The following is a 16,590-nucleotide window of genomic DNA, read 5'->3' as shown; positions in this document are numbered from 1 at the left end:
TTGTGCACATCTCTCATAATTTACATTGCTCTGGCAAAAAGCATCCCCGCTGAAGCACTGGACATGCATGCAATGGATGAGCAGAGCCTGGCAACAGCGGCACAAGATGCAGCCAGTGATGAGAGTCCAAGAGACTGGGCCAAAAATGCTCCACGATGGGAGTTTTTCTTGGAGGTCCTCTTGGTGGGTTTTGGTGGTGAGCGGCTGGGTGTTTTGCGACACGTGCCGGCTGCAGGTCTGCTCATTTTAGGGGTACCTGGAGGCTGTGATCCTCTGTGACAAACCTGCTGGCAGCGACGAGTGAGAAGGGTCCACTTGAGGTTCAGGTTTGCTCTGGAGCTTGCCTTCTCCCCGCCGGCCCTGCAAGGGGCTACTCTTGGGATGGGGAGCTCTGCTCCGGACCCCGAAGCAGCTCTCCCAGGACAGCCAGGGCTTCCTGCAGGCCCTGGCCGGTGTGGGCGCTGCACGCCCGGAGCACCCAGCGGTGCCCTGCCAGCCGCCCCCACCGCAGCCTCTCCCCCAGCTCAGCGGGAGACAGCGCTCCTGGCACCTCCTGCTTGTTGGCCAGGAGGAGGACGGGGACACCAGCCATGCTGGGGTGGCTCAGAGTTTCCTCCAGCGCTGCCACCGCTTCGGGCAGCCGGGCTGTGTCTGTGCTGTCAAGCACGAAGATGAGGGTGTTGGTGTCCTCCAGGTAGTCAGGCCAGCTTGCCCGTAGGCTGCCTTGTCCACCAACATCCCAGAGGGTGAAGGATACATGACAGGGCGTTTGCAGAGACTCCACGTTGAAGCCCACCGTTGGGCAGGTCTCCACAGTCCGCCAGCTCTTCAGTTTGTACAGAAGGGTAGATTTGCCAGCAAAGTCGAGCCCCAACATGACAACTTGAGCATCTCTTTTGGGCCGGCCTTTGGAGATCAGCTTCCCCATCAAGATGCTGTTGCAACCGTGGCAAAAAAAATGCAGCCAAAAAAAGAAAGCAAGCGTATTTCCTCGATAATGTCAGTTAATAACAGAGTGCTCAGTCCTGCCTGTCTGAGAGAGAACCTTAAGTTGGCTGAAGAAAGACACAAGCAGCTTGCTTTTGCTTCTCTTCATAGGTAAAATGAGGTGAGAGCTATTATTTATGAGGTGTGGAGCAGAGCCAGGGAGCGCCATTCAAAACAATTTCTATAACCCAGCTCTGCTGCCGCTCGCTTCCATTTTCATTTGCGACCTGAAGTGATCGGTGCAAAAGAGAGCCAACATTTCGCAGGAAGAGGTGGGGAGATGGTGAAGCAAGTTCCCTCCTCACCACGTACAGAAATAAATGAGCTTTTGTTCATTGGCTTCTCTAGGGGAAATCCACACCCAGCAGGACAGGACAAGGAGGAACCTGGGTTTCAGACCAGAGTTACTCTGGGAATTTGCTGAATCACAGCTCAAGGGTGTGGATTTAAACATCAGCAACAAGACAACTGACAATTTTTCTGCCAGTCTTATGTTAAGAAGTACAAAACCAATCTCCATAGCATCAGCTTTTGCTACTTGCTGCGCAGACGGCAATGACAGCAATTTAAAAAAATGCACACCAGCATGTTTTTTTAATGTCTCATTGAAATACGACTAGTCAAAATGCCTTCCCTGGGGTGAAAAACTATAAAATTGTTTACATCAAGGTATTTACCACATTATAACATTCTAAAGTGAAGCAAGTCACTCTTTTGCGGCTGAGAGGGTAAAAAAATCCCTTAAAAGAAGGGAAAAATGTTTAACAAGACAGCACCTCTTGAACTTTACATGCCAGAGGCAAAAATGTACTGCTGAAAAAGCTCCCAGAGTGGCTTGTGCAAGAGCAGCTGATGGCAGCCAGGCTGAGTCCCAGCAAAGCCAGTATTTACCTTCTTTATTGGTTGGGTTTTGCTCCTAAAAGGCTGCTCAGAGATGTGCAGAACTGAAAGCCGCTGTAGATCTCCCATGGTGGCATTAACGCGGAGCTGCTTGCCAGCCACCTTTATTTTGGAAGGAAATGTGATTACAGAATCAACCAGGTTGGAAGAGACCTCAGGGATCATCGAGTCCAACTGTTGCCCTGACACCACCCTGTCAACTAGACCATGGCACTAAGTGCCATGTCCAGTCTTTTCTTAAACACATCCAGAGATGGTGACTTCACCACCTCCCTGGGCAGCCCATTCCAATGTCTAATGACCCTTTCTGAAAAGAAATGCTTCCAAATGTCCAACCTGAACCTCCCCTGGCAAAGCTTGAGGCTGTGTCCTCTTGTCCTACCGCTAGTTGCCCGGGAGAAGAGGCCAACTCCCACTTCACTACAACCTCCCTTCAGGTAGTTGTAGACAGCAATAAGGTCACCTCGGAGCCTCCTCTTCTCCAGGCTAAACAACCCCAGCTCCCTCAGCCATTCCTCGTAGGTCAGACCCTCCAGACCCTTCACCAGCTTGGTCGCCCTCCTCTGGACTCGCTCCAACACCTCAACATCTTTCTTGAAGTGCGGGGCCCAGAACTGGACACAGTACTCAAGGTGCGGTCTCACCAGTGCCGAGTACAGAGGGACGATCACTTCCCTAGACCGGCTGGCTACACTATTCCTAATAGAGGCCAGGATGCCATTGGCCTTCTTGGCCACCTGGGCACACTGCTGGCTCATGTTTAGCCGTCTGTCAATCAGCACCCCCAGGTCTCTTTCCGCCGGGCTGCTTTCTAACCACTCTTCCCCCAGCCTGTAGCACTGCATGGGGTTGTTGTGGCCAAAGTGTAAGACCCAGCACTTGTTCTTGTTGAACCTCATGCCGTTGGTCTTGGCCCATCTATCTAACCTGTCCAAATCCCTCTGTAGGGCCTTCCTACCCTCCAGCAGATCGACACTCCCACCCAGCTTGGTGTCATCTGCAAATTTACTGAGGGTGCACTCAATCCCTACGGCTAGATCATCTATAAAGATATTGAACAGCACCGGCCCCAGAACTGAGCCCTGGGGAACACCACTAGTGACTGGCCATCAGTTGGACTTTTCCCCATTCACCACCACTCTCTGGGCTCGGCCATCCAGCCAGTTTTTAACCCATTGAAGAGTCCACCCATCCAAGCCCCGGGCAGCCAGTTTGTCTAGGAGGATGCTGTGGGAGACAGTGTCGAATGCCTTACTGAAGTCTAGATAGACTATATCCACAGCCCTGCCCTCATCTACTAAGTGGGTCACTTGGTCATAGAAGGAGACCAGTCTGGTCAAGCAGGACCTGCCTTTCATGAATCCATGTTGGCTGTCCCCGATGCCCCAATTGTCCTGCATATGCCGTGTAACGGCACTCAGGATGATCTGTTCCATCACCTTGCCTGGCACCGAGGTCAGGCTGACAGGCCTATAGTTCCCTGGATCATCCTTCTGACCCTTCTTGTAGATGGGCGTTACATTTGCTAATTTCCAGTCAGCTGGAACTTCTCCAGTTAACCAGGACTGCTGGTAGATAATTGAGAGTGGTTTGGCAAGTTCATTTGCCAGTTCCTTCATTACTCTGGGGTGAATCCCATCCGGGCCCATAGCCTTGTGGGTGTCCAACTGGCACAGCAGGTCACTAACCGTCTCCTCCTGGATTACGGGAGGTTCACACAGCCCCCCATCCCTAACTTCACGCTCTGGGGGCCGAGTTTCCTGAGGACAACCGGTCTTGACATTAAAGACCGAGGCAAAGAAGGCATTGAGCACCTCTGCCTTTTCCTCATCCCCTGACACTACACTACCCTCCTCATTCAGCAAGTGGTGGAGGCTCTCCTTGACCCTCCTTTTGCTGTTGATGTATTTGTAAAAGCTTTTTTTGTTATCTTGGACTGTAGCAGCCAAATCAAGCTCTAATTGAGCTTTGGCCCTTTGTCCTGGTTTGGCCCAAACCAGGCCAATTAGTCTTAGAGAAACCAAGGTCACTGCTAAATTCCTCACTGCTTACGAGTGAAGAGCTGAAGGGGGGTCGCACCTGCAGGGAGGAGCAGACAGGGCAGGTGACCCAAGATTGACCAACAAGGTATTCCATCCCATACATGTCATTCTCACTTTCCTATTTATCACTAACCCACTGCCTCCTGGAGGTGGGGCCCAGGAGGGAGGGGCCCTCCTGTCTCCCACTGATTGGTGCCAGCTTTGCCAGTTCTCCAGTTAAAAGCCTGCAGGTGTGATGGCAGGGGGAGCTACTGCATTTTCCCCTCTGCCTATGCTGGGGGGAGCAACTCTGCCTGAGGAGGATTTCCAAGCTCTCGATCTTGGTTTTGTATATATTTGTATATATTTGATTATTTCTATTATTCTTATTATACTCTTTTTCATTACTATAGTTTATTAAAACTGTTTTAACTTTCCAACCCGTAAGTCTCTCTCCCTTTTCCCTTTCCCTTAGGGTGGGGGGGGGGAGAGGGTTAACAGAGAGCGTCTGCCACCGGGTTAATAGCCGGCCCAGTTTTAAACCGTGACACCCTTCTAATCTTCTCCCTACACAACCTGGCCACGTCTCTATAGACCTCCGAAGTTACCCGACCCTTCTTCCAGAGAAAATAGGCTCTCTTTTTTTCCTTAAGTTCTAGCCTTAGTTCTCTGTTTAACCAGGCTGGTCTTTTTCCCCGACGGCTTGTCTTCCTACACACCGGGGCAGCCTGCTCCTGAATATTTAGCAATTCCCTTTTGAAGCATGTCCAGCCTTCCTGGACTCCTTTGCCCTTCAGGACCGACTCCCAAGGGACTCAGTCCACCAGCATCTTAAACAGGCTAAAGTCAGCCCACCGGAAATCTAAGGCAGAAGTTCTGCTCTTGCCCCTCCTTACTTCCCCCACTATCGAAAAATCTAATATTTCGTGGTCGCTATTCCCAAGACGGCCACCAACCCTCACATCTCCCACTAGTCCTTCTCTGTTCACAAACAACAGGTCAACCAGGGCCCCTCCTCTTGTGGGCTCATTTACCACTTGCATGAGGAAGTTGTCCTCCACACATTCTAGGAATCTCCTAGATTGCTTCCTCTCTGCCATGTTGTATTTCCAGCAGACATCCAGCAAGTTGAAGTTGCCCACGAGTACAAGGGCCGGCGACCGGGCGGCTTCTGACAGCCGCTTGTAAAACTCCTCGTCTGCCTGCTCATCCTGGTTGGGTGGTCTATAACAGACTCCCACCGTAATGTCCGCCCTGCCAACCTTCCCCCTGATCTTCACCCATAAACATTCAACCTTGTCATCCTCACCATCTTCCTCAATTTCGACACAGTCCAAGCACTCCCTAACATATATCGCTACCCCACCGCCTCTCCTGCTTCGCCTGTCCCTCTTAAAGAGCTTATAGCCTTCCATAGTTGCACTCCAGTCATGAGAGTCATCCCACCACGTTTCTGTGATGGCAACCACATCATAACCTTCCTGCTGTACAGTGGCCTCTAGCTCTTCCTGTTTGTTGCCCATACTGCGTGCATTGGTGTAAACACACTTCAGCTGGGCTAGCGGCCTTGCCCCTGACACAGGCCTGTCACCCCTAGGTTCATTTGTGGCTGCCCTGGTCTTATCCCCCTCCCCCATCGAACCTAGTTTAAAGACCTCTTGATCAGCCCTGCCAACTTCTGGGCCATAACCCTTTTCCCCTTCTGATTCAGCTGTTCCCCATCTGGCATAAGTAGGCCCGGTGCCATGAAAGCCGCCCCGTGGTCAACGAACCCAAAATCCCACCTACAGCACCAGTCTCTCAGCCACATATTAATCTGTTGTACTTTCATAGTCTTTTCCCTATTTTCACCAAACACCGAGGGAATTGAAGAGAATATAACCTGCGCACCTACCCCCTTCACCAAACGCCCCAGGGCCCTGAAGTCCCTTTTGATAGCCCTGGCACTTCTCTCTTCAATCTCACCCCTACCCACCTGGAATACTAATAGTGGGTAGTAGTCAGAGGGCCTCACCAGTTCAGGAAGCCTCCTGGCAACATCCCTTACCGGAGCCCCAGGGAGGCAGCAGACTTCCCTGTGAGTCGGGTCTGGCCTGCATAAGATTCATCTGTGCTTCCCTGGGACCATGGGGGACTTCCACGCATCCACGGGAGATGCAGTTTCCCCAGCGATGATCTCCACATGACAGCTCCATGTTGCAAGCCACCATTGCTGGGGATGAAATTCAGCATGTGGAAGGGATTGTCTGGTCAGTGACCAGGCCACTGGTGGCCAACCAAGGCATATTTCCTGGGGGCAAGATGTGTCAGTTTTCCACCTCTTAAAGAAAGGAAGATGAATGAGAAACAAAACAAAACAAGGAGTCCAGCCCAGATAGGCTGCATGGGATCCTACAGACCATGTTTTGCAAGATATTTCTGTGATACATCTCTCCCGTAGTTAACCCACACAGCTGGTTAGCATCAAGAGCCTCCACAAGCTTTGTGCAGCTTGTGGATATGTAAGTTGTGTTGCTATGGTCAGGCTTTAGGTTAACTCAAAAGCTAATGTTTATTTACAGCAGTTGTTGCAGAGTTAATCTAACAGTATAAATGCACCACTATGCATGTGATAAATCATGCAGTATATGTTCATATGTGATCTTTTCTGAAACCAGTCTATAAATGGAAAAAGGGCAGGAAGCTCTCTAGATGGGAACAAAAAAAGAACTACAATGGGCGGTGGATCCGAATCCCTGCAGGGAACTGTTTGTACACTCTGCAGTGCATGCTGCTGCCTGTGGGTTACCCATTGTCTGAGTTCTTCATTTTTAAAAATAAGTTAAATTGTTGTCTGGCTCCTTAATCTTCTTGCTCTCCATTTTGGGAAAACCTTTCTCCCCATATTGCATTGTACTATAAAATCAAGGTATTTGGTATTTTTTGACGTACCAGTGGGTCAAGTGAATTGTCTCTTGATCTTTTGATGTTTCTCCTGTCTTTGCTACTGCTTGTCTTCTCTGAGGCTTGATAGGTGGCTGTGGTACACATCTGTTTCATCTGACCAGACATTCATAGCACTGTAACTTCTTTACGTAAACTAAAATATAGATACAGGAAGCAAGAATGGAGATTCTACCATCCAATGAATAATTAAGTATTAGAAATATGATGTGATGGAGTCTTTATTACATCACTCTCTAACATGCTACAGAAGTAGGCTGCTTCTGTAAAAGAAAAAGAAAATAAAATAAAAAGAAGAAATAAAGCCAGAATATAGAATACAACTAGGGTACAGTTTATTGAAGATTGCTTTCAGGTTTTCTATGGCACAGAATAGAGTAATTCATGGGCAAATAGAGGCAAATCTATATTCTTTTTTTTTTTACATTCTCATACCCCATGTATTGAACTGCAGCCTATTTTCTTTCTTTCTGCCGATTATTCCAAATACGGGGTGCAAATTGTGCCTACAGTCTGTTCCACCCACAGCTATGTTATAAAAGCTTAGTATTTCCAATAAATAATACATAGGAGCAATTGCAAGTCTGTTCAAGAAAGAATGAAAGAAAAGAAAGTAAAAGCAGATGAGATGAGCTCTGAGGGAGTGTATTGCTGGAGCAGAAAGGCCATACACTAAATAATTCACAAATTGTGTTCAGAGGCGAGGACAGCCCCTATGCCAGCTATGTCTTACATGGGTAGAACAAATGTTCTTGCCTCGTGTTTCATGTCTCTGAATTCACAGAAGCAAAGCCAGTGGTCGCTAATTCCATTTATAATTTCATAGAATTTCAGTCAATTTATTTGTTTGCTGTTTGTTAGCCATGCACTTCCCTGTTTCCTAGATATTCCTCACAAAGAGCAATAATCAGGACTAGTACTATAGGAGAGAATCCCCCCTTCCTAAATATTCCAGTAACTGGAATTTTGTCCCAATCACTATATTCACTGTCAAAGCACTTTGCCCTCACTCCATGGGGCACAGACAGGAGGAAGAAAGAGACTTTAAACTGCAAGAAGTTTATATTGGACATATGGAAGACATTTTTATGATGAGGGTGGTGAGACACTGGCACAGGTTGCCCAGAGAAGTTGTGGATGCCCCATCATTGGAAGTGTTCAAGGTCAGGTTGGATGGGGCTTTGAGAAACCTAATCTAGTGGAAGGTGTCCCTGCCCATGGCAGGGAGTTGGGCTAGATGATGTTTGAAGGTCCCTTCCAACCCAAACCATTCTATGATCCTGTGATTCTACAACTTGCAGTATGACATCAGGTCACAAACTGATCTTCTCTTACAGTGGGAGGGACTTTGCTCCCCCAGTCGCTGCCTTGAGGTCCATCCACTAGAGAGGTGTGGGAAGAGAGGTTGCCAGTGAAGACTGAGGCAAAAATGTTGTTGAGTACCTCAGCCTTCTCCTCGTCCATTATTACCAGTTTGCCAGTCTTCCTCATCAGGTGGATACGCTTTCCTGGACCTTCCTTTTCTGGCTGACATACCTGTAGAAGCCCTTATTATTATTCTTTGCATCCCTTGCCAAGTTCATCTCCATCCACGCCTCGGCCTTCCTAACCCCATCCCTACATAACCAGGCAGCGTCCCTATACCCTTCCCAGGATACCTGTCCCTGCTTCCACTGCCTGTGCATTTCCTTCTTGCCCTTTAGTTTGACCAGCAGGTCTTGACTCAGACATGTCAGTCTCTTGCCTTCCTTGCCTGATTTCTTACATCTGGGGACCAAGAGCTCTTGTGCTCTATGGAAAGCATCCTTAAAAATCTGCCAGCTCTGTTCTGCTCTGAGGGCAGTTTCCCAGGGGGTCCTATTGACTAACTCCTTGAACAGCTGGAAGTTTGCTATCCTAAAATTCAGGGTCTTGACTTAACTCTTCACCTGACCCATATCCCTCAGAACTGTGAACTCCACCAGCGCATGATCACTGCAGGCCAGGCTGCCTCTAATCTTGACATCACCAATTAGCTCACTTGTGTTGGTGACCATCAGGTCCAGTATCGCATCCCCTCTGGTAGGGCTGTCTATTACCTGGCCTAAGAAGTCATCCTCAATGCACTCCAGGAGTCTCCTGGATTGCCTACAGCTTGCAGTGCTACTTTTCTAGCAGATGTCGGGGTGGTTGAAGTCCCCCAGCAGGATGAGAGCCTGCGAGCACGATGCCTCCTGTAGCTGGAGTAAGAAGGCTTTGCCAATAGACTCGCCTTGATAGGGCGGCCTGTAGTAGACACCAACCACAAGGTTCCCTTTGTTGCCTCAGTCTCTAATTCTTTCCCATAAGCATTCAACCTGCTCATGGCTATTCTTCAGAGACAGCTCTTCACAATCTATCCATTTCTTGATGTAGGGGGCAACCCCTCTGCCCCTCCTTCCTCGCCTGTCCCTTCTGAACAGTTTGTAGTCATCGATAGCCACACTCCAGTCATGGGATTAGTCCCACCAAGTTTCAGTAATGGCAACTAGGTTGTAGGTTTCTAGCAGCATGGTGGCTTCCAACTCCTCCTGTTTGTTGCCCATGCTATGTGCATTGGTGTAGAGGCACTTCAGCTGGGCTGTCAGCTGTGTCACCTTCTTAGAGGAACACCCCTTAATTCCTTTGAGGTATTTCACTGTTTTTTCCCTGTTACCTCAGAAGCCCCTGGCTCATCTCTGTAAGACTTCAAGTGTACTCCAGTGTAAGCATGTCTCAGAGCAACAGGCTGAGGGCCCTTGCTACCACCCCATCCCTCTAACCTTGGCATGTCATCCCACAGCTTGTCAGAGGCAAACCTGATATTATCCCCCCGCCCTCAAGTCTAGTGTAAAGCTCTGTCAATGAGTCCTGCTAGCTCATGAGCAAGACCCTAGTTGAGAGTTCCCTAGGGAGAATACCTTATCTCGCGGTTAGACCACAATGCTCTTAGCATGGCTGTCAAGGTAGACTTCATGGCTGTGATGCCATACACCAAAACAGGGTGAGCTCTGAAGTAGGTAGGTCTAATTCTAACCAATTCACTGGAGATCAGTGTTAATCACATAGCAAAGGTGCAGCTGAGTCCATCAGAACCACTTCTCAAGAAAGCAGTGCCCCTTGTTACACATTACCAAATTACCAGAAGTATTCCAAAAAGCAAGGCAGAAACTTCCAAGCAAACTGCATGTCAATCCTTCCCTTTTATTAGTGCAAAACACTTCCCATTAACAGCCTCACAGGCATTGCACAGCCACTGCTGCTCACTCTCTTCCGCTAGACAGGCAGTGACCTTTGCATCAAAGGGGTAATTAGAGGCATGTGAAAGCTTAGTTCCTCTTGCCACCGAAACCAAAAGATTATCTTCACTAAAACTATAAATAGTTTTTCATCATAAATAGTTTTTCATCCAAAACTGAATTTCTTTGTAGATAATATGGGCCATTTCTAAATGACCTCACAAATCTCACCCAAATAATATTCACAATATCCACATGAGTGTCAAGGCACTGAGGACACTGAAGGGGCATCACCAGGCCTAACCAGCTTCCCTGGGGGTGTCCCCACCAGTGATGCTATGGAGCTCAGGAGACAGGTGCTTTTCCCCCCAGCACACACCTCTGACAGGCATGGCCCAGAGGGCATGTCCCTGCCCAGTGGTGGAAAGAGCTGGGGTGGGAGTTTGGTCCTACCTGTGTGTCTTAGTTTAGCCCACACCCAGGGCTAAACAATAGCAGTTTTTCTCTCACCCAATGTCCCTTCCCCAAATGAGGAAGGGAATTGGGAAAAAGAGGGAGACTCATGGAATGAAGTTAACCAGATTTAATGAAATGAAGAAAATCAATATAGATGACAACACAAAACAGACAAAAAATATACTCATCCACAAATCACTAGCAAGTTGCTCCAGGAATCACAACAAAAAAAAAAAAAACAAAACAGGGAGAAAGGAGGAAACACAAGGAAAGCAGGAAAAACCCCACCTCTTCCCAACAAATCCTCTCTTTTATAGTGAGCTTGATGTCAATGATATAGAATACACCTGTGGGCCAGCCAGGGTCAGCTGCCCCAGATTTAACTGCTGAGGGCCTTGATCACCATGGCTGGCCACAAACTGAAACCAAATCCCAGTGAAACCAGGACACCGTGTCACCTCTTTGGAAGGCAGCTCCAGGGGAGATAACCCTCAGCAGAGCCAGGAATTACAGGAGTAGATCTGGTCCTTACTGTGAGTGTTCGTCCTAATGGCATCCGCTTGGAGCAACAAGTAGATCTCAGTCCAGTAAAGGCAGAGCATGCCTCCCCATCCAGACTTGCTTGTGTCTCTGAAGAAAGCCACCAAAGCCACCATTCACCCAGCCCTGCCCGTGTTTCCTGCAGGATCTCCTCACTATATCATACATGGAAGGATCACTGACGGAGGGGATATTCAGACTAGCAGCTGGTGAGAAAGCCCGCTGGGAGCTGAAGGCGGCCCTGGACACAGGTGGAAGTGTTAACCTGCAGTGCCCACATGTCTACTTGCTGGCAGTCATCTTGAAGGGGACTTCTTCCAAGTTTGGGCTGTGAGAGTTCCTTGCAGAGCTGCTGGGTACCACTGGGTTTGACCTAGCCAGGACCGGAAGGACGATCCAGGGAACTATAGGCCTGTCAGCCTGACCTCGGTGCCAGGCAAGGTGATGGAACAGATCATCCTGAGTGCCATTACACGGCACATGCAGGACAATCGGGGCATCAGGGCCAGCCAACATGGATTCATGAAAGGCAGGTCCTGCTTGACCAGACTGGTCTCCTTCTATGACAAAGTGACCCGCTTAGTAGATGAGGGCAGGGCTGTGGATGTCGTCTATCTAGACTTCAGTAAGGCATTTGACACTGTCTCCCACAGCATCCTCCTGGACAAACTGGCTGCCCGGGGCTTGGATGGGTGGACTCTTCAATGGGTTAAAAACTGGCTGGATGGCCGAGCCCAGAGAGTGGTGGTGAATGGGGCAAAGTCCAACTGGCGGCCGGTCACTAGCGGTGTTCCCCAGGGCTCAGTTCTGGGGCCGGTGCTGTTCAATATCTTTATAGATGATCTAGCCGTAGGGATTGAGTGCACCCTCAGTAAATTTGCAGATGACACCAAGCTGGGTGGGAGTGTCGATCTGCTGGAGGGTAGGAAGGCCCTACAGAGGGATCTGGACAGGTTAGATAGATGGGCCAAGACCAATGGCATGAGTTTCAACAAGAACAAGTGCCGGGTCTTAGCGTGACTGACCAGCACTGCCTGAAACAGTGTCAACCATGACATGGCATTGATTTGTTTGTCCTCAGCACTCTGAAAAGACGTGGTATATGCTCCAGGGTCTCTGGGAAAGGTTTGATGCTTTTCTTGGTGGTGTTTAGTGAACATTTCCCTGTTGTTCAATTTCTGTATGCCTCATACAGCTGGAAAAGAAAGCTGTTGAGAAGATGTCAGGGCCCTGAGGGCCTCAGCCCATCCCCTTTCTCAGGGAGGTGACTCAGGGCTGAGGCTGACCCTGCATGCCCCCCAGCCTGCCTGCTCCCTGGCTGGGGACAGTGGGACAGGTCCTGGCTGCCAGACCCTGCCATGACACCCCCTTGGGAGCCCTCACTGCACCCTGTATATGTGGGGAAATATGGCACAGAGCAAAGACTTTTTCCTCATGTTCTCATCCCTTAGCTGGCAGGTGTTGCAACAGCTGATGAGGAAAGGAAAAGTACTCACCTTGCTTTGATTTCTGTTTGAACTACTACATCTTTTGTACACAACTGTACAATGTTTTTCATAAGTATTGTTACTCCAATCTCTGAATTTATAATTTCCAAAGCTGTTTAGAATTTTACCAGGATGCAGGTCCTCTCTGTAGACTCAATTTTTCAAGTGCTACCTAAATTATTTTAGTTTTTCCCCACATAAATTGGCAATGCTTTGTACTCTTCTGTCTATACCACTGTTCCTTCTTCTTATGTCTTAAGTTCACAGATCTCTTCCTCCTTGACTCCTAACATTTCAGCTTTATCTCCTCAGGGCAATTCAAAACTAAGCATCTTTGGCTTCCGTACCTATCCTAACACCACATTAGCTCTTCCTCTTACGGTTAGTCTGTATCCCCGTTTAAGTCATACATTTGTCCACGCTACATACTGCATACATGCTGTTTTCACCTTAGAAACTAGTTAAAATAGAGCTCTGAATATCTTGAAATGCCTTAACCTCAATTCTTCCGTTATTCTTGACGTTTCCAGTTGAAATGAAAAAAAAGGCAAAAAAATGGGTACGTATACAATATCAGTATTCTGTGTTTGCTCCTCCAGCTGTTGAATGTAAAAACTATGAAGAAAGGACTGGTTTTTTTTACTATTCTTTCAGTTGCTATCAAGACGAAGCCCTATAGAGGCTATCTAATGATCCTTAACCACACTGCCTACTTGCACTATATATAATACAGGTAATATCTTATCTGCATCTATTATTTCTATGGGAAGTAAAATTACAGCTTGGAGGTACAAAGCTCAGCTCTCCAGATCACTCCAGAGGAAATTCTGCTTTGCAATATACAAACCCAGTTCTCCTTAAGGGGCCTTCCCTTGTTCCAGTTCCACAGGAAGAAATATGATTAAAATGACAATGTAAGCATGGACCTGAAAATGCGCTTCGTACAACTTGAAAAGTTCCAGCACAACAGTGGAATCTCACTCTCAGCACTCCTCAGATTCAGGGGTTTTGGATGCAAGGTTTTGTTTGATCATTTGTTTTTAATTTTCATCTTAGCTTACATGTTTAGAACATTTTATAACAATAAAGGAAATGTATTGAAAAGATATCAGAAATTATCAACAAGAATGAAAGCTACAAACTGATCTTTACTACCTTTCTGTCTGGTAAAACGGATAAAAACAAAGAAAACCTGTGAAAATTGAGAAATTGCATTTTATCCGTCTGGCCACTGAGTGTCACTGTTATCCCACTCCATTTCTCAATGGAGAGACTCTCTCCAGGGGAATCAGGAGATTCCCTGCCAAACCGCAGATGTCAGAGCTCCTGCTTTGATTAGGGGAGAACTTCCCTCTGTAGAGCCCTCAGGCACCTTTTTGCGGCCGGATGACTTTGAAACACGTCTTGCTGAACAACAGCTTACGTATATTTTGTGTACCTGTTCTTTCACATCCATAGAAAGCTGATGGTGAGGACTGCAGAACAGAGTTGGAATAAGCTTCAGATTGTTTTTGTATCAGATTTAGCTGGCATCATATCCTCAGACTCTGCAGTTTGAATGAAAACTGTTAACCGACTGATGGAAAAAATAATGCTGAACGAGAAGGAGAGAAACGCTTTGAAGAATTTTCTTTTAATATCCTTTAACCGGTCACTGACAGTTGCCATCATGACTCTTCACTGTGGTCACTTATAGAGCCACAGATACAGAACAGACTTTTTAATCTACAACTGACAAAATTACAAATTCTCCTAAACTTGGGTTTATCTATGACTACACACACCTTTGTAATCTCCAGTTTCAACAACATATACTCAGGAATGAAACTGCTGATTCAGGTTGTATTATGGTTTGGGGTGTAATTCCATGCCATGCTATTGTCCCTTTCAAATCTCAGATGTTCCCAGTTTGGTCACTTGAGAAAAGCCCTTCATAGTCACCTGCTATGGTTATCAAAAGAGATGTAAACTGAGACTATCAGTGTAAGAGAGAGGGATTGGCATCTGAGTTAACCTGCCCAAGTCAGCAATGAGTTATACGCATCATCTGTATACTGTCTTAAGCAATAATTCCTTTTATTCTACAAAACTTGTCTCTGAATATCACTGCTTTGCCTGGGTGGCCTATTTAATGCTTTCACAACATTTCTAGTCTGTCATAACTTTTCCAAGTTGGATACAAGGTTTCATATCCCTTTTCCTGCTAGAAAAAAATGATGGGGGAAGGTTGCTTTTTGTTACTGTTGGCTTTTACAAAAAGCCAAACTGAAAGAAAAAGAACTGAAACTAGATATTGGTGAGATTATAAAATTACTTCTGCTCCATACAGAACACTTTTTTAGCTGTTTCAGCTGATTGTAAAGCTCAGACACAGTATAAACTGCCTGCAGCTACTGTTTAAGGACTTACTGCACGCAGTAAAAACTAATTAGTGCTAACTAACAACAAGAAACTTAAATCCACGTGAATGAAAAACCTGACTGGGGACTTGTGTTCCAGTACTTGTTAAGACAACAGGGTTTCTGTATATTGTAACTAAGCAGGTCTGTTCTACAGTTCTAAATAGGACCAAAGTCGTGTTCACACAGCTCCACCTTCGCACCATTTCCTAGCAATGTCAGGAAAAGCAGTTGTTCTTGACAAATGATTCCTTTGAGGAGCTACAAACACGAGCTGAAAATAATTGTCTGTGTTCCCTTTCCGGCTCTTGTAGGGCTTCCCGTGGAGGCTCTGATGACACTTTTCCACATATCTTCTTATTTGTGCCTTCTCTTTTTGTTGCTCCAGAATTTGCACAACCTATTCAGCAGTGCTTTCCTGATGCCAGCTAAAGTCACTCAACAGCACAGTAAGCAGGAACTTGGCAGGGAAAATCTCTTTTTACCCTGGGCCCACAGCTGTGCTTTCCTCGCCTCATATTCCAGGGCAGAATTTCTTCAGCATCACTGATTCCCTCTCAGAGCAACTCATCCACACTTGATTCCTGGGTATTGAAATTGATTTTTATTTTCCTTTTATTATAATTTCTTCTTTAAACAGCTTCCTCCTAAACTGACCACCCCCAAAGACAGATTGATACTTCTACTGGGCTCTACCCTACTGCTTTTGTTTCAGATCAATCAGCTCCCCACTCAGTGCAAACCCCAGCTGCCTTCTGACCCTGTGCACAGTCAGGAAAATAAGTGCATTTTAGGAAGAGCGGAAGCCATTTCCTGGTAACAACTTTGTGTAACAAAAGAGCTCTCTTGGGAGGGCTGGCCCCCAACCTTCCCTTTCCTGGATCCTCCCGCACAGCTGCCTCTGAATTGATCTGCAGGTATAGACTCAGAGAGGTCTGTAAAGAGACAAGAGTATGTCAATGGTAGGTTTTAACCGGTAGTTAAAAACTGGCTAAAAACCTTTGAAGGGAGAAAAGGCTTTACGTGACACTGCCAGAAGACCGTTAGCGCTATCTCTAGCAACCAGCTGCTTTCAGACATTACAGGCATTACCCTTAAGTATAACTAGCACAGATCCTGCCACAGCCTGCGAGATTCTGCTTGACCGCGGCCAGGGCGGGAAGCCTGGGCTGGTTACAGTCCCAGCTCGTTTTCCCCCTCGGCTTCGTGCCAGTGAGGATGCGGGGGCAGAGAGGTGCCATCCGGCACTGCCGCCGCGGGAAGGGACGGCCGTGCCCTCCAGCCTGCCCCTGCCGCGGCACCTCCGAGCGAAACCAGCCCGCGGAGCAGTTCCCTGGGCCCCGTCGGCCACAGAACCCCGCCCAGAGGCCTCACACGAGCCCGCGGCGCGACGGGACAAGCCCTCGGGCCCGTCTGAGCACCCTCAGGGCGATGCCTGCGGGACGCCAGCCGGGGCACGTGGGCTGTGCCGGCACAGGAGCCGCAGCTGAGGGGCAGGAGGGGCCTGTGAGCTCCCGGGGCAGGGGGGCTGTGCCGGCACGGGCGCCACCCCCTCTCCCCTCACGGCGGGGCCCGCGGTAGCTCCGCGCTTGACGAGAACTGGCTCGCAGCGCCGCGCGCC

The 16,590-nt window shown here is 48.0% G+C and overlaps 1 protein-coding gene across 1 annotated transcript; it reads right to left on the bottom strand.

The window, feature by feature from the left end:
* Positions 1-370: 370 nt before the first annotated feature.
* Positions 371-928, bottom strand: ARL11 (ADP ribosylation factor like GTPase 11). Its single transcript, XM_068395424.1, has one exon. The coding sequence runs from the start codon at positions 926-928 to the stop codon at positions 371-373; it is 558 nt and encodes a 185-aa protein (XP_068251525.1).
* Between the last annotated feature and the right edge of the window lie 15,662 nt (positions 929-16,590).

This window comes from Nyctibius grandis, chromosome 2 (assembly GCF_013368605.1).
Source record: "Nyctibius grandis isolate bNycGra1 chromosome 2, bNycGra1.pri, whole genome shotgun sequence".
Taxonomy (NCBI): domain Eukaryota; kingdom Metazoa; phylum Chordata; class Aves; order Nyctibiiformes; family Nyctibiidae; genus Nyctibius; species Nyctibius grandis.
The sequence above is the reverse complement of the archived record's forward strand: the minus strand, read 5'-3'. Positions and strand labels throughout refer to the sequence as shown.

What these genes read in the sequence shown, in the direction of transcription:
- ARL11 (XM_068395424.1), bottom strand. Translation starts at nt 928, where the DNA reads ATGGGGAAGCTGATCTCCAAAGGCCGGCCCAAAAGAGATGCTCAAGTT.